Here is a 24,899-nt window from a genome sequence, read left to right on the forward strand (position 1 = left end):
AAAACACTCTGGTAAGGTTTGTGGATTAAATAAAACACTGTTTGAAATATTGGCCCCCCCGGGGGGGGGGACTCAAAAACGTTTTGTACGGGGAGGCTCCGCCCCAAGTTCTAACCCCTTACCCTTTTATATGACCATTTTTGACAGAAATTGTATCCCTTTCGTATACCTTTTACTGAAAAAGGGTACCTCTTTCAGATACCTAAAAGACATGGCATAGACTTAGAACAGGAAGTTTTCTTGTCATTTTCACGTAGCACATTAAAATAATATAGCCGTAAATTGCGTCTGTTCGAAATATTTTAATTAAAGGCCCTTTTAAATACCTAAATGACAGATTTCCATACCCTTTCATAAACCAAAACTTGTAAAATCCCTACCCTTTCATATACCTTAAGCCTGAAAAAGGTACCCCTTTCGGGCGGAGCCTCCCCGTATAGGCCATTATAGGGAGTACCCCCCCCCCCCGGGATATTGGCCAAAAAATAACACTGGAAGCGCTCCAAATGACCCGACCGGCCCTCAGGGCAATAACTTCATAATGTGGTTATCATTGCTTAAGAATGGGCGAAGGGAGGTCACCGGATGTTTCAATAAGTTCTTAGTTCGTAGTCAACCAAGAATTCAAAATTGCTTCCAGACGTCAGGATCTTTTCGGAAGAAAAGAGGCCCTCTTGGTTTGAGTGTACTTAATTTGAAATGATCCTAGACGCACAATATCAAACGCAGTCACGTAATAAGAGCTGCTTTTTATTCAGCTTAGCGAGTAGACTATAATTGGATCGGAAATTTTTTATATTGCTCAAGCGTTTATAGCGATTTTAAATTTGCAGTTATGCTCTTATGACGTCATAGACAATTCTAGTTCACGCCCCTCGGCGTGCGACCTGGGAATGAGTTCTGCGCCTCCACAATGTAAAAATCATGTATTTATTACAAAACTTCTTTTTGCCTCACAAGACGAATCAATTGCGAAGACTGCAGCTTTTAATCATAAGAAAAAGTGACATGAACAAGATCCCGTGACTGGGATAGCTGCCAACAGCGGACTGCCTTCGACATAACTTGATTATCCATTATCAATTTTATCCCGCAGAGCAAACGTCTCTCTATCTGTTGATCTTGTTGATTTTCTAAACATTGCTCACGACAGTTGGGAAGTAACTTGAGCACGATGAGCTATTTCGTGCTCTTACGATCCCTGAGAGAAGATATTTAAAATATTTGTTTCAGATAGATTTATACATGCTGGGCTATCTGTGAAGATTTCGTTTCAACTGAAGTTTGCGCATATTATCCATATAACCTTATCACAAACACATTCTCTGCACGGCGCCATTTAGCGCAAAGTAGCAGTAATTCAAATAAGGAAGTAGCCGATTACTGACGCGTTCTAAGTTATGACAGTTCCGTTCCATCTTCAACTGATTTAAGACCGCTATCTGTGAGATAGTAACAGATAGTAATCTCATACAAAATGTGCATTCCACGGATATATTACTAGTTTTAGTTCTTTCTTTGGTTACAATAATTTCAGTTTCGTTTCAAGTAATTTCAATTTCAATTTTAAATAATTTCACATTCATTCTAAACATAGTTGTTGTTTTTCTTTTCTCTCTCTCTCTCTGCTTATTCCTTCGGTCTCACATTGAATCGAACCGGAGAACCGGTCTCAGTCTTAATTCAGTGATACACGCGAAAAAAATATGACCTATGATATGCCAAATAACTGAACGTTTACCCTCAGCTCAAAATTTGGATGGCTCATAGTTCAATGCAGTCACGATGACGAAGTAACTTAATTTTAAAACCGAAATCAGTAGCTCTTTATATCTTACGTAATTGATCTATATGGAGCTCACGATTCTTTATCAGTGTTATGCAATCCTGATTTACTTGCACCATCCACTTGCAACTTATCGAGATGCATGACGTGCAAAAACTAGAAAATACTGTTTTATAAAACTTGGCGCGCTCTGATTGGCTCAGTGTGTAGCCATTTAAAGACGCTTGTGACGTAATACCTTGTGACGTAATACCGCCTTACGCTTATGACAACATAGCCAACTGCGTGAGTCTTCACGTGCAAAAGCAACGTGATCATGAGGAAAAAGGAGACGGTCTTATGACTTATGACCGCCTCATGTTTTGAAAGCTTCACGAAAAAATATCTGAGAAGGTTAAAGGGAATTTAGAAGTAGTATGTAAACCCTCTCCTGCGTATTGAGTTTACTGTCTCATGTGATGATTGCATCAAGTTTCCATGTCTCAACACGGCTGCCACTTTCAATCAATCAATCAATCAATCAATCAATCAATAAGACAGTCATTAGTCAGTCAGTCAGTCAGTCAATCAGTCAGTCAGTCAATCAGACAATGCTAGTTTTGCCCCATTCGATGATTTCTTACAGTAGTATAATTTACGATTAAAAATATACTTAGGAGCAGGAGCTTTCAACAAACTCTTTTTGCCTATGTTCTATATAGTTATCTATTTATTGTCTCTTGCAATGTTTTCCAATCTGTTACAAACATATTTCTCATCGTTTTAAAAGTTCACTCATAGTGAAGATACTTTCTGTTTTTTGTTGAAAATATGACTGTGACTTGGCAGTTTTTAAGCCGTTGGAAGACTGCCGCGCCGGGGGGCTAGTCCAGACCTGACTTCCTCTTTTTTGATCGAGTGTTTGTTATAATTCGTTCGTACATAGTATATATGAATCTTTGCTGACGATCTTGTATTGTAGATGTGTAAATCGTAAGCTTTACTGAAATGCCGTTTTCTTTCTGAAGGAAGGGGAGGTATGAGGAACTTGATGATGTCAAGATGTCCAATCAGGCCCTGACCTCTCTGGACTTCCCACCAACAATATGTTATTTTTATCAAATTTAATTTGTTCCTTTGCTCAAGGAAGTCTGTGTATATTTTTCCCCACAAAGGAAAAAAAACATTCGGAATAACGGAGAGGCGTTCAGTTAGCTTCCTGTATATTGAACAATTGTCCAAGAAAGAAAACAGAGGCAATTTCACGGGGTAGTTTACAGGAAAATGCTCGAACAGCCAAAACTGTAGCCTTATTGGCAGTCGTTTTCTGCGAAAGAGACTACAAAAATTGGATACTGATTCCATTCCTGAAGTTTTGCGGAAGAATACAAACTTTTGTAGTTCTTTTTGAATGTTCAGACACCCATGCCAATGTTGCGGAAACAATGTAACACTATATTTGGCACTTTTCACTGGAAACGGGGAAATAACCGCAGACTACTTCCTCAAATGCTTGTATAAAAAATACTTAACAGAAAACAAAACTGTGCTTGGATGAAACACACCCCAGTTGCATGTAGTAGTTCCTCATTCTATCACGATTACCTGTAATTTTATACTCGTTTCAGCGACAAAATGTCAAGGTTCACTGATCTCGCATGAGACAATACGACCCACGCGCGTACCCCACGCAAACCACGTTAACGTGACATGATGCTGATATATTTCCGCTTTTACGCGCAGCGGGAGTTCGATAATTATATTCATTCTAGAAAGAACTGTGTACCAGCAATGACGATTACTCGCAAATCTTAGCTGATGTTTGGGTTGAATAGGCCGAAAAATAGCCTAGTTCCTAATACTATTACAGTAAACCACAAAGAATTCGCTCATAAGATACATTTGTAGTCATTGTAGATCTTTCAATACTCAGGGCCGAAAGCGCCCTGGGTTAAGGGGGGCGCACAACAGTGTGTTGGCGAAGGGAGGGTGAATAGAAAGTCGCAAGCTTAGTACATAGTCTTACACTCTAAACGGCTCCCAAAGCCATGAATACTCCGGGTAATGGATGTGCTAAACCCTTGAAGAAGTCTAAAAGGAAAACAATATTCACAAAATTAAAACTGAATGATTTACATCTTTCCCTATCAGCCGCTATAAAAGGGTAGCATTCCCCCCGCCCCTGCCAGGATGGATTATAGCTCATGTGATTCACGGCACGGCGGGGCACCGTTACAGTTGAGAGAATCGAATTAAAACTGTATAAAATTTGATAAAAGCACATGTTTAAAATCGAACTCAAGCTATAAACTTTTCAACGACATAGCTAACAAGCGATACAAACATAAAATAATTACTAATGTCAGAAAACAAATTTAACTCGTCGGCGAAAAAAAAATCGATTACTCGAAATAATGCTTACGGCTAGAATTATTTCTATTTTTAATATTGTTATTTTTTTGTACCGTCATGCATGGATGGTAATATTTTTTTTTCTTTTTTCCAGACTAGTAATTTTCATTCTTCGGTAAAGAAAATATTTTTAGATTATTTGCAATTGGTAATTTTTTTGACCTTCCGAATTTTCACTCCGGAATTTTCCGATGCGTATGTCGAAACTCTCGGGAGATTCCCGGAGCGACATGACGAAATTCGTGAGAATCGCCGATTTCATTATTACAAATGTTGATGAGGCGATTAATGAAGTTTTAAGCCTCTTGTTATTTCCTGAGGCCGGTATTTTTACGGTATATTGTGTCTTTGAGTAATTATTTTCAACAAGGCGTGTTTTGTTGAAGGTCGGGAAACTCCTTTTGACCCGAAAGTTGCCGATGATTGGTCTGCCCACAAATAGCACATGCCGGACGTGACGTCATTTGATTGACAGACTTGCCCCGAAGAATGCACAAGGTTGGCACTAAAAGAAAAGCTTCATTGAACATAGGCCGCTAACATCAAGGCATAAAAGTTTTGTGGCCGTTTTCGAGGTTTATTTACTGAAATTCCTACTTCAGTTGACTTCAAACAAGAAAGGAAACCATTTTTAAGAGGACGAACAACATTTGAAACAAACATGAGGCCTAAATTGCTACTTTTGGCGATTTGTGTTCTCGGCATTGCCTTCGCAATCGAACGCACGATGGCGGACTTCGATGGCATAATTGACATTGATGAAGACAACGACCCGGTCTCGCAAAACTCTGAAAGAATTAAACGCGCGTTTAGCTCCGATATCGGGGAAGATGATGAGGATGATTATGGTTCTGTAATGTCCGATGAAAGTGGTAGTGGCAGTGGCGAAGAGACGACTGAACCTAGCATTGTAGATGTTACTGTTGTTAGCCCGACCACAGAAGAAGAAGCCGCCACAACCAAAAAGACCACGACAATCGATAATGAAATCACAGAAAGCTCAGAGGAACCGACAGAAGAAGGTTCTGAAAACGAATTAACAGACGAACCAACCGATGGAGATGGTGATGGCGGTGATATGTTTGGTGGTGGCGTTTCAGAAACCGACCCGCCGAACGATCCAGATTCTCCGAACGCCGAAGCACGGGTCGACGAAAAGAGCGTTGTAAGAGTCCTCACTACCGAAGTTATCGCAGCCGTGGTTGTGGGAGCAGTTTGCGCTGTAATTCTGATAGCATTCCTTGTGTATCGCCTCCGGAAACGAGATGAAGGGAGCTATGCTTTGAGCGACGCGGGTTACAAGGATACGTACAAACTACAAGGAGATACAGGGAAGGAAGCGTTCGTTTGAACAAAGTTATATTTTGTAAGCTGAACTTTTTCTGAATGAACACAAGCAACTTTTTCTACCGAGGTAATAGTTATACGTACCGTAAAAGAGGCATAAAAAATAGACTACTCGCTCGAGATTAGCCCAGAGAAAGCTAGATTCCTCGAGATCGTCATATCGGATTAACTCGACTCAGGTCTTTTGTGATCTGAACTGATGCAGTACTGCTACGAAATCACGTCTCGAAACTAGTTTACTCGTAATCTAAAGCTAAAACGATGGCCTCTGTCCGTAATTTGGTAGTTTTGAGGTTTTAGGTAGAAGCGAAATCCGCTGCGACAGATTTATTTTCGTATATTTTGAGGTTTTGACAAGCGGTTAATTTTATGATATCTTCGAGTCGGGTGAATTTGTCCCAAAACAGTTTTTCAGGTTTTTTTGTACATGATATATAATACTTATGATTTTTTTAAACTATGTTCTTTTTATGAGTGTCAATATATCATTTAAGCAAGCATGACTGTATAATATGAGTATATATACATGCAAAAAAAATATAAGTAACGATTTTTAGAAAAAAAAAAACACGGTCTAAGTTGCAATAAACTAGATGTAAGTTGCAATGTAAGTTTCTTCGACATGTTCATATCGAAATCATGTTATGTAGGGTAATTTTCTAAACGTAAGTTTATAGAGTTAGAATCGATAATCGTTTCGAAGGTTCATTGTAACTCCAAGAACGTGAACTAGAAAGGATACAGGGCCAATGGGGAGGTATTTATAGCGTTAATTTAGCGGATTTTTTTACGTTAGAATACCAGCAATAATTTGCGCCTTCGGGGCATTCAATTATTCACAAAATGTAAACGTTGTCGTGTTAGAAACCGCACAGGCATGTGAGGGCTGTGAAGTTGGCCCGTTTTTGTAATAAATAAACCTTTGAGGTAATTTTTAAACATTTTTAGTGCCACTTGTTATGTTGTTCAGTAGTCAATGGAGGGTTGTTTATCTATATTTGTCAAAAGCGAGCCTCGTTCTACCTTCAGCGACTCATGCATGTCGTCAGGCGAATATTTTGTGGTTTTGTGGCCGCCGCTTCATTCAGCTGAAAGAGGGAATGGCATCGGATGTTTTTGAAACGACTTCACGACTCATTTAAGCAGTAAACAACGTGGAAAACTTTTGATAACTGTACGGATATTGTTCGAGGGCGAGAGAGCGCGCAATTTCGGCGCGACGGTGATTTTAATTTCGATTGACATTAGATTCGAATTGTTTGCTTTACACAATAGCATCGAGGTTTTTTCCTAAATTTTTTGCCTGTGAAGTGTCTGCCCTAAAATACTTCAGTCCTTGAGATGCAGTTTCTTTTTAAGTAGTCAATAAATCAAGTTTACGAAGACAACCCGCCTGGCGTCGCTAAAGGAAGCCTTGATACCTCCTCGGAATGGTATGCTTTCAATAATTTGATTGCGGTACCGACTTTAATAACACAGGTGGTGTGCGGCCTATGACCGCACTGCATGCTGGTATTTGTGTCGTTTGGAGCTCATTACTCGTGACCGCCATCGCGTGAGGATGTCTGCGAATGACCACAATTTGTTCAAAATATCGCTGATTCTGCGAGTCTCGATTGAAACATGCTCCGATATGTTACTGATCTAAGGAATTAGCGTTTTAATCGGAACGACCGTTTGGATCGAAAACCATTGGTTTTGGACGTCTGAATGTGGTACACGACTGCTCCACGACCATCCCGGACCATTTGCAAGCCAAGGTAAGAAAAATTATAAATGTACGCAACACTATTACACTGTAGCTTTCCTGACCACTGAAACAAAAAGAATCAAACGTATTTCTTATCCGTAAAATCATCAGTGAAAAGTAAACTGGTCGCTGTGCTGCATATGTAATGGAACACACAGTTGTCTGTGACAAATAATATATATGTGTGCCAAAAAATTAGTTTTGTTTGAGTTTTGCCACTAAGAGAAGAAGAATAAGTGGACAAAAAAAACAAAAGAAAGATATTTCCTGGCAGAGATATAAATCAGTGGAAGCCACATATAGTCTCCAAGCCAGAAAATGCATCAGCACACTCCATCTGCTCATATGTTATGTAGATTGTGTACAGAGACAAGGAAAATGATTGCGAATGAATGTCGTTATTGACAGGTAAAATTATTGGGAGACTAGTGAAAAGAAGTAATAGAGACAAGGAAAAAAAAAATTAGAGGAAGTAGTCAAGTAGAGGAGGAAACAGAATGATGACCATTGAACGCTGCCCGTGAACACCGAAGTGATACGTGAGCAATCCACGAAGAGAGAGAGAGAAATGTGTCCACAAGTGTATTAGCCAGAGAAAAGTAGATCCGGAGAGGCACCGAGAAAGTTCTCCAGTTAGCCACGCCGGCCCACACTCGTTGCCAAAGAAAGAAAATCTGAATGTCAGACACCGCCTGAACAACAGGGCCCGGCCAAGCCGAGGAAAGGCCCCCAGACCAGGGCAGAGAGGAAGATGATGTGTTAGGGCCAGCCCCAATGCACTAAAAGCAAAAAAAAGTAAAGATGAGGGGTGAGGGCCAGGGGGAGGGAGAATAAAATGAGGAACCGACAGAGAAGAAGAGAAAAAATATGTGTAGACACAAAAAAACAAAGAATGGAAAAAAAGAAAAACACTGAGAAATGGAATACCCCCCCCCCCAGACCCAACTCCCACAAGGAAAGAGGAGGAGATATGCCGTGACAACAGACCAGCGAAATGCCGACACCCAAGCGGGGAGTGAACCGTTAAGCTCGTTAAAGAATGTATTAATGAGTTTGTTAAGTAGAGGGGTGGGGGTGCGATATATTAGTGTTAGGATTGTATGTTTTGGAAAGTGGGCGCAGAAGTGAGAGAGAAGTATGTATTGAGAGGTCAAGAATAGTGTTTTTATGATCGATACAAAATTGCGTGAGATGTAGGAAGGATATAGAATTGTGGACGATAAGTTGTCAGGAAGGAAGGCCTCAGATGTGAAAGAGCCACTAAATGTGTAAAATGCACCGCGATCGTAGGCCGCACACCACCTGTTAATAACAATTGTCTGTAAATATGCAAGATATCTCGAGATTAGTTGATTTGTTGGAGTTTTCGTAGATAATGTTTCAATTTCGTCCACAGTTGACTTGTAGTATCTCTGATAAAGTATCTCTTATGAAAAATGGTATTTGTGCCTGCACTTTATGCAGGCTTATGATTAATATTCTTGTCATGTAATATGCAGAGAAAAGCTTCTTGGGGTTTTAGCTAAAGCTTTATCATAATCTTCCGCAGGGGATGTTTTTGAAAAACCGCAGATTTGGAAGGGAGAAATATCCTTTTAAAAAGCTCAAGAAGCAAAACTGCCACAACTTTAAATGGCCTGACATTTTCACTAACATTGTACACACTTAAAAACAAGGACATATTTACATTTTCAAGCATTTAACAAAATCTGGCAAAGATACATTAACCTTGAAAGTGAAAGAGACTTAATTAGTTGGTTTATTATAACAGTTTGAAAAATAATCTCATCTTTCTGATTGGCAGAAAAATGTAAATATCAAATTTTGTATACCATAAATAGAACATTGCATGCTATTAAGAAGCATTATGTGTGGTTTTTATAATGACTACCTAAAGAGCTGTTGTATGGTGTACATTGCATGCAACCCAAACTCAGGAAGTTCATTATTTACTATTTTTAAGTATTATTGTTACTAATAGTACATTTTTGTTGCATATGACAGGAACATTTGGTCATTAAACGTTTTTAGCGACAGTATTTTAAGTCCATGTTCTGATTTATGAAATAACGTACAGTCAAATTGAAGACCAAAATGGTTTTCAAAGACACCCTCTTCCTAGACCTAGAAAAACCAAACGAGCAAATAAATTAAAATTTTAAATCGAATGGTTATGACTGAGGGAGATTAAAACAGACTTATAAACTCAACAAAATTGTAAAAGTTGGCCGATTTTTTATAACATGACTGCTATCTGTCAAGGGATTGCCCTAATTTCCTTTCAAAATGGGATAATAAAAAAGGCTGTCAGCTACTTGGGATGCAATTAGTTTTTCCACTGAAAATTTTCTTGCTGTGTTAATGTAATATAAAGAAAAGAGGGGAGTGAACCAACATATATGTTAATTTGTTTAATAACAGTGGCACTGCTGTCCCATATAGGGAGGAGGGGGGGGGGGGGGGGGGGGGGGGGGGTTTGGCTTCCATTAGGAAGCCCATCAAATTCTCACTGTGAGATCGGACCTGAGAAAAAGGCAGAATTTAAAATGTATTCACATTTCCCGGGTGGGGGGGGGGGGGGGCACTCAAAAAAGTTTTATACCGGGAGGCTCCGCCCCAAGCTTTTACCCCTTACCCTTTTATATACCATTTTGTATACCCCTTTCGTATACCTTTTACTGAAAAAGGTACCCCTTTCATATACCTAAAAGACATGGCATAGACTTAGAACTGGACATTTTCTTGCCATTTTTATGCAGCGCTTAATAAATTAAAATAATACAGCCATAAAGTGCGTCTGTTCAAAAAAGTTTAATTAAAGGCCCTTTTAAAAACCTAAATGACGGATTTTCATACCCTTTCATATACCAAAACTTGTGAAATCCCTACCCTTTTATATATCTGAAGCCTGAAAAAGGTACCCCTTTCGGGCGGAGCCTCCCCGTATAGGCCATTATATTTATATGGTGGTAACTTTAACTCCTGCCTCCCACCCCTTTCCATAGCGGTTCTCTCCTTTTTATCCCAAATCAATTGCGAAATATGATGAAATGTTGTAAAATTTAACTCGTTTCGTCCCACTTCCCACCCTCCCTTCTCCCCCCCTTTTCTGCTGGGCTCCCGTCCCTCTCCACTTCCATATTGGACAGGATTGTTGTACATTGTGGGTTTCTCCTCCCCCCCCCCCCCACCCTCCTCTCTCATGGCACTTTGTCAGGTTGTCCTAACCGTTTGCGCAATACCTTATTGATACTCCTGAATGAAGAGCTGGAGGCACTGTGTGATTGAAGTGCATTGCTCAAGAGCAAAAGACAATGATAAGTCTGCGCGCAAAAGGCAAGTGGCCCATCAGGCTGGAGCTTATCCCGGTTCCAGTAGCATGAAGCGACTACAAGACTATTTCTATTCCCCCTTGGATGGGATGCTACACGGTTACCCCCTCCCCCCAGCATTAAATTCACCAGTACCCAATATTTTATACACTTGGATGTAATATATCAAACACGAGAGGCAGTGTTTCATCGGGATATCCAAACACCGAGAAGAGAGTTGAAAATACGACGCGCAGCGTCTTATTTTTGAAGTGTTTGGATAGCTGATGAAACACTGTCTCGAGTGTTTGATATATCTTCTCAATCGAAACAAAAACTACAGAGTAAACAGAGAAATATAATCGTAAAAATCTATGCTAATTAAGATCGGGTTTCCAAACCACCATCACGGTTATAATTTGCTTTGTTTTCACTTGATGAATTATTAATGAGTTTGAGAAGGAGAGACCCACTATGAGAGTAAACTGTCTTGTCCCAGAACACAACACAATTACCGTAATGACCTTGGTTACTGCGCTCAAGCCCCCACCACCCGATCCGGAGTGCAGCGCACTAACCATTAGGCCACTGCACCTCCCACAAACAACACACAATGACGGAAACAATATTTACAGGGATTAGAGCAGGATCCCTTTTTATTTCTAGTACATTTTTTATTTCAAGATTCCCCCTGACTTGAAGATAACCTTGTACATGACAAAAATTATTCAATATACCGGGTAACACAAAATTGCACCCTTAATTTGCAAAACCCAGTATCACATGGCCATATTGATTTACCACTTAACGTCCCAAAGGATATAAAACATGGAGCATGATATTGATTGAGAGTTGAAAATGAAACCAAATAATTTTTAAGTTTTATTTTGTAGTATAAACTATCATAAATACTATCATTGAAGTCATTTACTTTTTGACAAAGGAATAAATTAATAATATTATAATAAATAAGAATGATATTATATTCAATAATGAAAATTTATAATGTACTCATTGAACCTTCAAAGACAAATTAATTTAGCAGCTGCACTCAGTAGATAACAAACAATGGCTGAAACAAGAGTCACACAATATCCTATCATATTATATTTTAATTAACAATAAATTAGACTACAATCCCAAGTTTTCTATGAGCGAAGGCCGATTAGTCTTGTTGTTTTAGTAGCAACTCTAAAAGGACTGCTGTCCAAACCAACAATTTTGCACACTTTTAAGGTGGCCCAAACTTATTTCTTTACGTAAATGATATGGTTACATTTTTGAGTTGCACTTTTTTGCTGAGGAGGCATTTCATAGCCTCCTACACAGACGTTCTTAGGGCTTATCATGCCTTCCTCCCCCACGTTTCTAGGCATTTCACGGATTTCTTAGATTTTTTGCATCCTAAATGAAAAATATGTTCAAATTGAAAGAAAAACTGAAGTTAGATATTTCATTCATTTACCGGTAGTTGTTTAGTTGTCATAGCAGTATTACAAGGCATGTCCATGGCCTTGTTGTGTAGGCTTACTAACTTTTTTAATGTTAGGTAACTCTTTTATCCAGCAACATTAATTGAAATAGCTGTACATTATTACTTAGCTAAGCTTATATGTTGTTCCATAAAATATCCATACCCCTCCCACAGAAAGTTTTTTGGGGTTTAACCCTTTCCTCCCCTTTAGCTGGAAATTTCAGTTTAGCTCCCCCCCCCCCCACCCAATGAGGGTGGGTACGGATATTTCCTGGAGTCGCACATCATAGACATGAAGCTTATTGTGGGTGAATATGAAAGGTTCAATGGGAAAAGGGTGGAAGAGTTTTTTGGCTGAAATTGAACACTGCCAAAATAACTCCAAATTTGCATGCAGGTATAAAACACTGTCCAGTATTTTTTTTGCTGGTTTTTCCTTTGTGTTTATTTTCTTTAAAATTTAATGTTTGCAAAAAACTCAGTTTTTCCTGGTGGCAATTATATTTCTTAAAGAGTTTTTTGATGGACAATTTAAACAAAGGAAACCAGCTTTTGTTTCTCAGAACAATGACACCAGCAAAGCTCAACTCATTTCATTAAGTAAACCTGTTTTTGCAAATCTGCAATGTTCAATAAAATTTAGCCAAAAATCGCTACCACCCTTTTTCCATCAAATCTTTCATATACTACTAGGTAATCAACTTGGCACTTGTAAGTCAGACGGCTGTTAAGACGTATACTACTCAGTTTAATGCAGCACATCTTTTCTGGATGGTGCAAAGGACTCCTTGTTTTGGTCGTAGAGTCAGAGTCTCAATTCGCTGCACATCCTGCCCAGGGACCAACTGGAACTTAAACTTTTGAAAAAGGCGTGCCATGAGAACTGCCGCATTGATGGAGGAGAAAACGTTACCAATGCAAACCCTTGGACCACAAGAGAAAGGAAAGTATACAAAGTTTGAGATCTTGTTCTTTTCACCGGCTGAAAACCTGTCTGGGATAAAGCTGTCAGGATTGTTCCAGTGTTGCGGCAAGTGGTGGGACACAAAGATGGAAAAGTGGATCTTTGTTCCTTTGGGAATTTGAAACGGTCCAAACATCTCTGGCTTTGTTGTTATTCGCATGGTTCCAGAAGCTGGTGGATGTTTGCGGAGACTCTCCTTGAGGGTCTGCCCAAGGTATTCTAGTTTGGTAGTGTCGTCATATTCAACAGTTTCTTTTGTTCCTAACAGGTTGTCAACTTCAGAAAATAACCTGTGAAGTAAGTGAGATAAAGAAAATAGCACAGAAACATACGAAATACATGATTTGTTACTGAACAAGTTTACATAGTAGACTATGGAGAGGGGGGCGTAAGGGGGGTTCCAAAACCGCAAAACCGCATAGAAATGCGCCCGAAACCACCGATACAAATGAGAGTCACACAGAAAATTTGTCCTTATCAGGATGCATTACAATCGAAATGTAACTTTACGTATTCACAGAACACTTTTTGTTGTTTAACAAAGCATTTTTCACGCTATAACAAGCAAAACAGCCGGACATCGAAAGTCTCTATTGGAAAACTAACCGATTTATATCACCACAGAAATATTTCTCACCGATTACCGCGACCTTAAACTTGTATTTACCGCAAACCGCAAAGTGTTGTAAAACTGCAATACCGTGGGTTAAAAATAAAATTACAGCAAAACCGCACAAAAAATATCGCAAAACCGCATCACCGCAAACCCTTACGCCCCCCTCTATGGACTTGTCATATGTTGTCATAGACTGATGCAAGCCCTTAATAGTACATCACTTAAATAACAAATCAGTCACATTTTCCCATAGCTGGCACTCTCAAGGCAATGGAAATCACATCAAAACGTGTTCAAAACTCAAATGGAATAATCAACATTTTGAACAACCATGTTTGTATGCAGGAATACTTGGGACTGCATCTGAATTAATTAATTATTAATAATAATTATCACTTTTATTATAACTATATTCATACGTTAGCCTGCACAGAAGTCAATTGTGTTGTTCCAGAAAAATATAAAAATAATCAATACCTTTCCCATGGGAGGTTTTTACTTTGAATCCCCCAACCCTCTGGAAATTCCAGTTAAGCTCCATACTTTCCTTTAAAACTTTTGGCTTTTAAGACCCCCCACCCCCTCAGAATTTCAATGACCTTCCATGGGGTGAATATAAATATTTTCTGGAACTGCGAATTCCTTTGCAAGTGCGCGAGTAAACAATAGAACCAAGGAGCATGTTCAATTGGCGGAGCAAAAAAATTGGGAGAAGAAGGGAGGGGGTGGGGAAGGAAGGATTTCTTTTCTTGCCCCCACCTTCCACCCCTCCCTGCTTCTCCTAATTTTTCACTGGCTCGTTTGCACATTGCTTTGTTCATTTGTTCCACACATTTGGAAAGGAATCAGCTGCTACATAGGCTACATTTATGTGTGCAATCTGAAATGACAGTGTGAAATGAAATAATAAATTAATAATATCACTAAAACAATAATTATATATAATTTGTAATTTGTGTTCATCCGAGACCTACCTGTTTTCAATTTCTTCATTCAAAAGAGTTTCTAGCAAGGCAAAGCTCAGTTGATTGGCTGTTGTGTCCTGACCTGCGAAATGTAATTACCTCCACTTTCAGTTTTTTTTTTTTTTAAATATATACAAAGAAAATATACAATATACATATACAAGAAAAAAAACTTACAAGTATAATATAGTTATTTCTAGATCGAAAATTACAATACATCTTTGGAATAATGACGCTAATTACTCATCTTACAGCACACTCTTATTTCAAATAATTCGCTTTAACTACATTTAAATTTTTCGAAGATGTATTTGAATTTTACATTGGCTAAGAATTCTTTTAATGACACCTTTCCATTCAATAATTTCTGATTGTATACATAATATTTTGCATATAAAAAGGTGAAGTTTAACTTTCTAATGATATCTATTTCTTTGTTTATGTTATCCTTGTCCTTACCAAAAATTAATTCAGTTGGAGAGAGGGTGAGAGAGGTGGCATTTTCTTTATTAAACCATTTTATAACCTCTGCGAAGAATAATTGGCTCCAATTACAGTTGTAGAAAGTGTGAATTATGGAGTCAGTCAATTCACAATATGGACACTTTGCGTCCTCTGCCACACCACTTCAGTGTTACGTGCATAGCGGCTTTCTTATATCAACATCCATCTTTTGACGTGCTAATCAAACAAGACCGTTCAAAATCCACTTATCACAGCCCACAAGCATGACCTTCTGAACTTCTAAGCTCATTTGCATGAAATCAACACCGGTATGCATCGGTTTTGATTGGCTCATCATGTGTCAAACACCATGTCTAAAGAAGATGTTAAAAGACTACCTTAGAATTCTGGTTATACAACTTCGTAAGGGGTTTTGGGTGGGCTTATAAGCGGAGGGGCTTATATCCAGGAGGGCTTATAAGCGGAATAAAAAAATTTTTCGAAACGATCTACGGGAGTGTTGATCAAAAACGTTTTTAAGTTAAAAACGCATAATAATGCAACATTTATAGCACCTGCTGTTTAGTACTGTCATCCAGCAGAGGGAGGCTTATATCCGGAGGGGCTTATAATCGGATGTATTTTTTTTTGTTTCCAGGTTGATGGGACTATAACCGTGGGGGCTTTTAAGCGGAGGGGCTTATAACCAGAATTTTATGGTATGTCAAAAGATGGATGTAGAAACTTTAAGATAGCTATGCAAGTAACACTGAAAGCAGGTGTAACATAAACTTATTATATAAACATCAGTGAAATACCAGGAAATCTTTCGCGCAAAAAAATCATATCTTCACATGTGAAAATAACATGTTATTTTCACATGTGAAGATATCGATTTCCAAACATTTTCTGACAAGTTTGCCCTGTTTCAATGCTAAATAAGCCAAAGTAAATCGATATTAAGTCGAAACATCTTCGGATTTTCCTCGACAATCTTCGGCAATCTTTGGATATCTTCGGAAAAGTTCGGAAAAGTTCGGGAAATGTTCGGAAACATTCGTACGACCTTCGGACAACATTTTGCAAATTTTCGGAAATCTTCGGAAAATGGTCGGTAATCTTCGGAAAATCGTCAAAAACATCGTAATTAGTAGGTTTATATAATAAACAGAATATTACATGGTTGCTTGGAGATATGAAATTTATCTTCTCGTGTTCAAATCGATATCCCACTCGTTCGCTGCGCTCACTCATGAGATATCGATTTGAACACTCGAAGATAAATTTCATATCTCCGCGCAACCATGTAATATCCTCTATATAGTAACTATGGAGAGTGACAGAGGTGGGAATATCGATGGGAGGAAACGGTAGGAATAAAACGTTCTCCAGAGAATGGCAGTGGGTACTACGAATTCAAAATGACAGCATTTGTTGGATACTGTATTTACTCGAATAATTGCTGCCCCCAAATAAGCACTGCCCTCAAATAAGCGCCGCAGTTGGGACAAAAAAGTTAATAAGCACCGCCCTCGAATAAGCGCCGCAGTCCCGATGTGGCGCTAAAAACTACACTACAAAGCAGCTCTAAAACAAACTTGACATTTCGTTTCATCAAAAGCAATATTTGCAGTTTAAAAGTGGTTGTTTTACTGCTTGCCCATTTGTTTTCTAGTATCCAACATTCTTAACAATACGAGGTTCTGTAAATGTTGTGAAGGCCGCAAACTTTGCTAGGCCAGCTAGCACCACTACTCTCTTCAGCAAGAGACAAATACTGACAATCAGAAGGTACTAGTTTTGATAACTGTAAAATATGACTCTTTGTGGCGTCCAAATTTTAAATAAGCACCACCCTCGAATGAGCGTGGCACTTGAGGCGCAAAAAAATTAATGAGTGCTGCAGCGCTTGTTCAAGTAAATACGGTATGTAAGAAAAGTGAACCTAGGGGGGTACTTGCAGTATACATGACGGGGAGGTCCGACATATTTTTTTGGGTTGAAAATTTACACCCTTTTTTTTTTTTTGGGTCAAGAGATCTGTCATGTATTTTTTTAGGACTTAAAGTCTGTTTGATTGAATAAATCAGTATCAGGTCAATTCCATGTCACGGACGTTACATGTCAGAGAAATTTTGAGCATCATTTTTCCTTGTAGCTTACAAAGTGCAAAATATATTTTGTATTTTTTTACATAAAACACTTCAACAGAATAGGACAAAACTGTGGCTCAGGCCACTTGAAGTTTGCACTTAATTACGTTATTAAAATTCTGTGCAAGAGAAGCGTCACGGACGTTACAAGAAAATCAACCACTACATGAGGGATGACTACATAAGCAAAAATTTCTGTGAATTTTGAAATTCTAGTGGACTGTCTATGAGCCACATTTGTTAGTGTGTGGTGAAAGTTTAATTTTGTTATCAAACCTTAAACCATCATTTCTCAGTGATGCAATGGGGAGACAAATTGTGTCGTCACGGACGTTACACTCCAGTGTCACAGATGTTACACAGTCCCAGCAACAAAACCAAAATTGCTTCTTTTTGTAGCCACATTCAATTTGCAACTTTAAAAAGCTTTTTTTAACTTTTAAAGTATGTTCTGAGATAAAATTCATTAACTAAGAAAACTTGTTGCACCACAATTTTTTTTTTCTTCTTTAACAGTTTTGGTGGAGGAGACTATCCTGCCCAACCGGCTTCTTTACTCTGATAAGAGTAATGAGCCACTAAAAGTTAGTTCAAAAGTTTTTTTTTTCCTCTGGGGTTTTTATTTTGACATAATTATGTCATATGATGGAATGGTTATACATGTGTTAATTGCTGAATGGTCTTCATACTACAAGTCGGCCATTTTGGATTTTTGCATTTCTGTAAAACCATCCAAATTTGACTAAAAGTAATTAAAACAAACAAAGCAGACTAAAATGGTCTGTAAATAACAAGTATTGCATAAAAGCAGGTAATTCTCATTTAAAAAGGAAAAAAATTAGATTTTTAAAGACATGCCTGTCAAAATATGGTTGCCATGGTAACATCAAGTTACCAGAAGGATGGCATGTCATACAAATTAGTTCCCGACAATTTTAACAATTTTCTTTATTACAATTCAATCAATATTGTAACAGTCTAAGTTGGTTTTAATACTTCAGACATTTCAGGCAAGGTCTTACTGTTTAACAACCCTGTTATTTTGTCTGCAGCCTAATGATGTAACATCCGTGACAAAATTTTGTAACGTCCGTGACGCATTTTTCTTCTTAAATAAAAGTGGCTATGGAAATTTCCACCCATTTTCTTGTTCCCTTCAACTTATAAACAGAATAAAACAAAGGGCATTATACCCTGATTAAATGTCAGGTTGTCACATAAAAATATCCATGTTTTGGCAATGTGGTCATGTAACGTCCGTGACAATATGTGCACCACCCTAATAATCTGTTTAAACTTGATCAGACTCATAATGATCTATATCATTTCAAAGTACCTCATTATAGCAATGATTACAATGTGTAACTTAATATACCAATGGAATGAACTTCCTTATTTATTTTGCTAAAGCTTTAGTTCATTGGGTTCAAATTTAGTGGTAGAATATTAAGCCTAAATTGTACCCCCGTGGGTACCCCCCCAGAGGTGCAATGGGATTTTTTTCGTCAAATTTTAAAGAAATGATCTTCTGAGAAATCATCAATGGCTTATTTGTTTGCAAATTCTAAAGTTAAGAATTTTTATAAATTTCCACTTTTGCATGGAATGGCCCTTCAACGTGCTAGGTTTTGTACTTTTTGGGGTAGAAAATTTTGTTGCCAGGTATTTTTTTGGGTGTACAATTTCAGGCTCATGTATTTTTTTGGGTTCGCAATATGAAGAATATGAAATGTGAACATTTACACTGATGAAGGGGTTTCCCCGAAACGTCTGTTTTTTAAAAAAACTATTTTGCACTCCAAGAACACTTATTGAACACTAACTTAACTAAACTTAGTAGGGAGAGGGAGAGACTTGGAAACAGGGCAAAGAACCCAAAAGAGAATGGGGAGGGACTGGGAGAGAAGGGTAGCAAGAAAAACATCAGGTGGAGAGAAGGGGGGGGGGGGTGGTATTTATGAGATTACAGGAAGTGGGAGAAAAGAGGCTGGGAGCAACCCTGGTGCAAGAAGGGGACAGGAACTGGGAAAAAGACAGCTTTTTTGTAATGGCAGGAGACACGGACAGACAGACAGACAGACAGACAGAGTGGCAGGCAGGGGGTTGATTGTGGATAACAGGGGGACAGAACCTGATGAGCATAGGAAATGAACAGGGTTGTCAAAATAAGCTGGCAACCGGCGCATTTCACCGTCTATTCTGAATTCTGCGCCGGCTACTCCAAATATTAGTAGGTCAGTTCTGAGTGTCCATTATCAAGTTCTGAGTGTTTCGTAGCCACCTACTTTTTGGTTGGAACCTGCTACTCAAAAACCCACTGACAACCCTGAACGAGCAATGGTAAACAAGGCCAGGTTGGAAAACATCCTAGTCCCCAGAGCCACTAGTCCGTTTTTGCCTGTGTGCACTTGATGACAAACAGTGAAGTGGCTCTGGGGACATATCATTTGGTTGGATGGATTTTAACAATTTAAGGAACAGCCAATCAAATGATTCAGAACTGTAACGGTTTTAAAATCCCCTTGTTATGCATGAGTTTAAATTGGTTGATTTGATTGGCTAGATTTGAAACTCTCTTCGTTAAAATCCAGCCAATCATGTGTCCCCAGAGCCACTTGTTTCTTGCACAGGCTCCACCGGCTATATTAAGGCCCGTTTACACAAGCGATTTTCGTCGCGCCGAAGTTGCATCAAGTTTCGAACAGGTTCAAAACTCCTGCGACTCGCGGCGATTTTATTGCCTCTAGTTTTCACGCGTGCAACCTTGCGGCGATTTCATGGCGAAATCGCCGCAAAATTGCGTTGAAGTTGCAGGAAGTCGCCGCGATGAACGGGCCTTTAGAGGGACATTTTAGGGGCTCATGGGACAAGAATTGTTAGAAACTGGGACAAAAATCTGTGTTTTATGATGGCAAGAGTAGCTATTTAGGAGAATACATATTTAGATATCAGTGATATAATATACCTGCTATAAAAAAAGTAAGGAATTCATCAACCAACTCCTCCATTGTAACACTCTGCTCTGACTGCATATCCGCCGTAAGAATCATTCCCAGTATGTGTTTTATCATTTGGTAGAGGCTGTCCATTTTTCATAGCTTCCTGTCGTTTTTGTATGCATTCCTTTGCAAGTTTGCGTAAAACAAGCACTGACTGAGAAACAGTGTTTTGGTATGAACGTTTGTAAAAAGGCAGGCATAATAGAAAGGGCTGTTTGTAGCTCTCCTCATAACCTTCCAAGCATCTCAAGAGACAGTTATGAACTTCACTATTCGAATCATCCAGACACCTCAAATCCATGCTGAATGCAACCTAAAATAAAAACAAAAATAAGGGAAGAGTGTCCGTATTATGAAGGTTTCTTCCCAGGGGGGGGAGGGGGGTACTCCGGGATCAAAGTGACGGGGATGATCGAATGGAGGCAAAACTCAGGACCCAAAAAATCCCTGGACCAAAAAAAAACGCCCCAAAAAATCCCTAGTCAAATAATATTATTACCCCTTAATTGCCAAGGCCGCGCCAAGGCACTTTAGTTTGATTTTAATACCCAAAAAAATCCCCTATTTAAATCAAGTCACCCAAAAAAATACCTGCCAAATTCTCCTACCCAAAAAAATCCCGGAATCGAAAATTTCGACCCCAAAAAAATCCTTCGCACATCCCCGTCACTTGGATCCCGGAGGACCCCCCCTGGGGGTTTCTCTATTACAGAGGTGGAGTAAATGTAGCTTAAATTTATTTTTGGTTTAAAAATTTTCAAACCAGTTTGATTTTATTTCAGATTATCACAATCAATATGAGACAATGAAAAATGAAAATCTAACTGGATAGGTTTGAACAATTTTACAGCATAAAGATAAGATGTTCTACATGACACGAGCATGGGACAAAGAAAAAATTCTGAGTCCCCGACGGGAATCGAACCCATGGCCTCCCAGATACCGGTTGGGCGCTCTAACCAACTGAGCTACAAGAGACTCGTTGTGAGCTGGGCCATTTTACTAGGTGATATGTGACACGCGTCCTGCATACTGCTAGGATCAGCAATGTCGAATTCATCAAGTTTTGTAGTAAATAATAAAGATGGTAAATTTTAAGCTCGGTAATAAATAATAAAGATAAGATGTTCTACATGACACGAGCATGGGACAAAGAAAAAATTCTGAGTCCCCGACGGGAATCGAACCCATGGCCTCCCAGATACCGGTTGGGCGCTCTAACCAACTGAGCTACGAGAGACTCGTTGTGAGCTGGGCCATTTTACAGCATATAATTACTACCTTATTCTCACTTAATTTCGTGAGTACTAAATTTCGCGATTTACTCGCAAAATATAGTACACGCGAAGTTTAAAACTGCGAAATTTAAATTGTACTCATAATATAAAAATACTGAAACTCGATGTGTTTTATCATAGTTATTTCAACATGTCTTAGCTTCATGTTTAGGAGTTTTTTGTTTAATTTTGCCCATTAGATATCTCCCACTCTATCAGTCGCACTGTTCGAACTGTTCTCTGCCGCCAAGTTCTTCAAAATCTCGCTCTTGCATTCGTAGATGAGCCCAACCCTCCAAGTTTATTTTTTTCCTTAGTGGCCACCAACTACTCAAGTTTTGGTCGCCAGTGAAACACTTTAGTCACCAATTAAGCTGATGCTTTCCAGGGCTTGAGACTAATTTTTTTCTCGTTTTGTGTTTTTTTAATTTTTTTTTTTTTTTTTTTTTTTTTTTTTCTTAAAATCACAAAAATTTTTTTTGTGTGTCTACTTTCAATTATTCCTCTCAATTTTAGTCGCCAGGCTGCCGACCTTGGTTCAAATTTAGTTGCCAGCTCCAAAATTTTAGTCGCCATGGCGACTAAAATGGTCTTAACTTGGAGGGTTGAAGCCTTCAGGTATTTAGACTTGTTGAATACCTTATGTTTTGTTATGTGTATATTGTTTTGTTTGCTGTTTTTCCGATGACTTTCATATTTATGTTGTTACAGTTTTGAAGTCAAAGCTTTATATTAAAGAATAAATAAAAATCGCGAAATTTAATACACTCCAATTGTACCTCCCTCTCAAAATCGCGAAATTAAGTACTCGCGGAATATGGCTCTTGATTTTTCGCAAAATTAACTACTCACAAAATTTAGTGAGAGTAAGGTATGTGGTCATATGTTTAATACCTTTCCAATGACATCCAAAGTCACTTTTTGAAATTCATCAGCCATGTCAATAACAGTGTTACCATCGGCAACCTTTGACAGCTTAGCAACTAGAGCATCTGCAACAGAGTTGAACTGCGGCAGAAGATCTTTCAAATAGCCTCGATGAAAGGCTGGATTTAGCAAGCGTCGCTGTTGCTTCCATTTTTCATGGCTTAGCTGAGTAAACAGGCCAGATCCTATAAATCTATGTTTTCCAAACAAATATGCTACTTGTTCATACGATGAGGGTGACTTTGGAAGATTCAAAGTGATAAGCCCATATTTTATCAATTCTGGGCTTGATATTACCACAATGGGTGAGAAATAATACCACCACACAAAAACAGGTCCATAAATAACAGCATGATCAAGAAATATTTCACATGTAAGCTTTCCTTTGTCTTCAAGCTCTGACATGTTTCCACAGAAAAAGCTCTTCCTCTTTGGCCCAGGAATATGACGATACTTCCGGTGTTCATTCCATACAAAAATGACAAAAATCAGGAATGCAGTAACCAGCGCTATTATAAAAGCTCCGAAGAACATTACTAAAGGTTGAGTCAAGTTTACAATGATTGAAACCATCATGGATAACTACTTCTATCTTGCTAATTCCACTCAGTGAGCTTCCAGTCACTTTCTAAAAACGAGACAAAACAAACAGTTGATCAATACTAACACAAATGGTATGAAATGAATGCCCAAACATCACTGAACAAATTATGAGAACCCTACAGGGCTGCAAATAATTTTTTCACTTGGAACATAATATTATGTCCTACTATAACACCATCTTGGTCAGACAGAACAAAATTTTGGTCGGACGTCACCAAAAACAAAAGGTTGAATTTTATTCGTTGTTGCCGTAAAATGATTTATGACCTAAAAATTTTGTCCGGACATCATGTCTGACCACACTAGGGATTTTGTCGGACATGAGCAAATTTTGGTCAGCCAATGTCCAATGACCAACTGTTATGTGCAGCATTGACCCTATTTATTCGATTAAATGCCCAACCTCAAATAAGTGCCCACCCTGTAGGTTAAAAAAGTAAATCATCCCCCCCCCAAAAAAAAATACTGAAGCGAACAAGAGTAGTATTGATTATTATTTATTCACTTGACCTTAGTGACAACGGGATCAAAATTGACTAAGTACTACTAAGAGACCTCCCTGAAGACCAAATTTTCTTAGTATTTTACAGAAACTTTCAATAAACAGATAACATTCTGCTTTGGTACATCTTCAAATTTCGTTATTATTTATTGTTTTGTTGCAAAATAGGCCTTCTACTTGCTGAAAATGGTGAAAATTTAATAAGCGCCCAGCCTCGATTAAGCACCCACTCACAAGGGTCCAATAATTTAATAAGCGCCCAGGGCGCTTAATCGAAATAAATATGGTACTCTCTTGACATTTCAGGTTACCATAGCAACACTATCATTTTAAAAAATTTAAGGTAGTTTTAATTATAAGCCTCCTCCAGAGGGTGTTTTTGAAGGGTTATACTTTTGCTATTAGAAATTATAATGGAAGCATGCATGCTAACATACTAACCCTAACCCTATACTCCCGTAAGAAAGGGGTAGGGATGCTTGTCGGAAATTTTGAAAAAAACCCAAATGAGACCAATCTGGGTGGAGCTCAAGCTTACCTTTTCGACCCCTAAAAGATGCCAAAAAACTAAAAATGGAGACCTTGATGGCTAAAGATATTGGCGTTTTGCCCAAAAGACTCCCAGAACACCCTATAAAGGGAGACCAAAAATCCAAAAGTTAAATCCCAGAGTTTTTTCATGATTAACAGTCATGAAAAGGAGATCAAATATATCCTCATTATGTAACTATAAATCCCAAGTAAAATAATTTCACCTTTCCAATGCAGTAACAAATCATGTAAAATCGATCCAAATAAAATTAATGGCGCAGATGGGGCGGGTAAAAGAACAAGACCGCTGTTTTCTGTAACAGAAAGGACCAATTTGCCAGATGTGAGCACAGATTATCGATCAAGAACCTATCAATAATAAATATGAAAAAAGTATACCTACCGATCACGATGAAAGAACAGTAAAAAAATATACCGGCTTCACATCAGTAAACGACTGTCGGAGCGTCCACCATCTTGGATCTCAACACCGAAAAGGCACTGGAGACGAGTTCATGCCCAGAGCCCTCGCATAAAATGCCCTTTTGGGAGTGGGGCGGGGGTGGGGGGAGTGAAGGCCGGGGGGGGGGGGGGGCGGAGGAAAAGGGGCGAAGAGGCTACAATTGGATGAAAAAAGTAAAATCCTTTTCTAACTAAGTGCCAAGGTTGTGGGGAAATGTACTTACTAGTACTAGTAGCGCTGGAACGATATTTTCTTCTGCTGTCTACTGTTTTATTTAAAAGATCATTTAAGGCACAGCAAACCAGAATTGATCAGTTCTTTTCAAGCTTTGATAGAATTTATAAGTAGTATTATTATAGATTATTATATTATTATAGATTATGCAACTCCGCAAAC

The 24,899-nt window shown here is 38.6% G+C and overlaps 1 protein-coding gene and 1 pseudogene across 2 annotated transcripts; one reads left to right on the forward strand and one right to left on the reverse strand.

The window, feature by feature from the left end:
* The first annotated feature begins 4,672 nt into the window (after window positions 1-4,672).
* Window positions 4,673-6,465, forward strand: LOC144666981 (uncharacterized). The gene has a single exon (XM_078528435.1). It carries the CDS (start codon window positions 4,839-4,841, stop codon window positions 5,526-5,528), a length of 690 nt encoding a protein of 229 aa, XP_078384561.1. The 5' UTR covers window positions 4,673-4,838; the 3' UTR covers window positions 5,529-6,465.
* A 4,748-nt stretch (window positions 6,466-11,213) lies between these two features.
* LOC144665512 (cholesterol 24-hydroxylase-like) lies at window positions 11,214-24,541 on the reverse strand (annotated as a pseudogene). The gene is made up of 5 exons (XR_013572974.1): window positions 24,444-24,541; window positions 22,372-23,032; window positions 20,167-20,513; window positions 14,614-14,686; window positions 11,214-13,313 (listed from the first exon to the last, which is right to left on the reverse strand). The product of XR_013572974.1 is annotated as a cholesterol 24-hydroxylase-like (transcript).
* Between the last annotated feature and the right edge of the window lie 358 nt (window positions 24,542-24,899).

This window comes from Oculina patagonica, chromosome 9 (assembly GCF_052425735.1).
Source record: "Oculina patagonica isolate OP01 chromosome 9, crgOcupat, whole genome shotgun sequence".
Lineage (NCBI taxonomy): Eukaryota > Metazoa > Cnidaria > Anthozoa > Scleractinia > Oculinidae > Oculina > Oculina patagonica.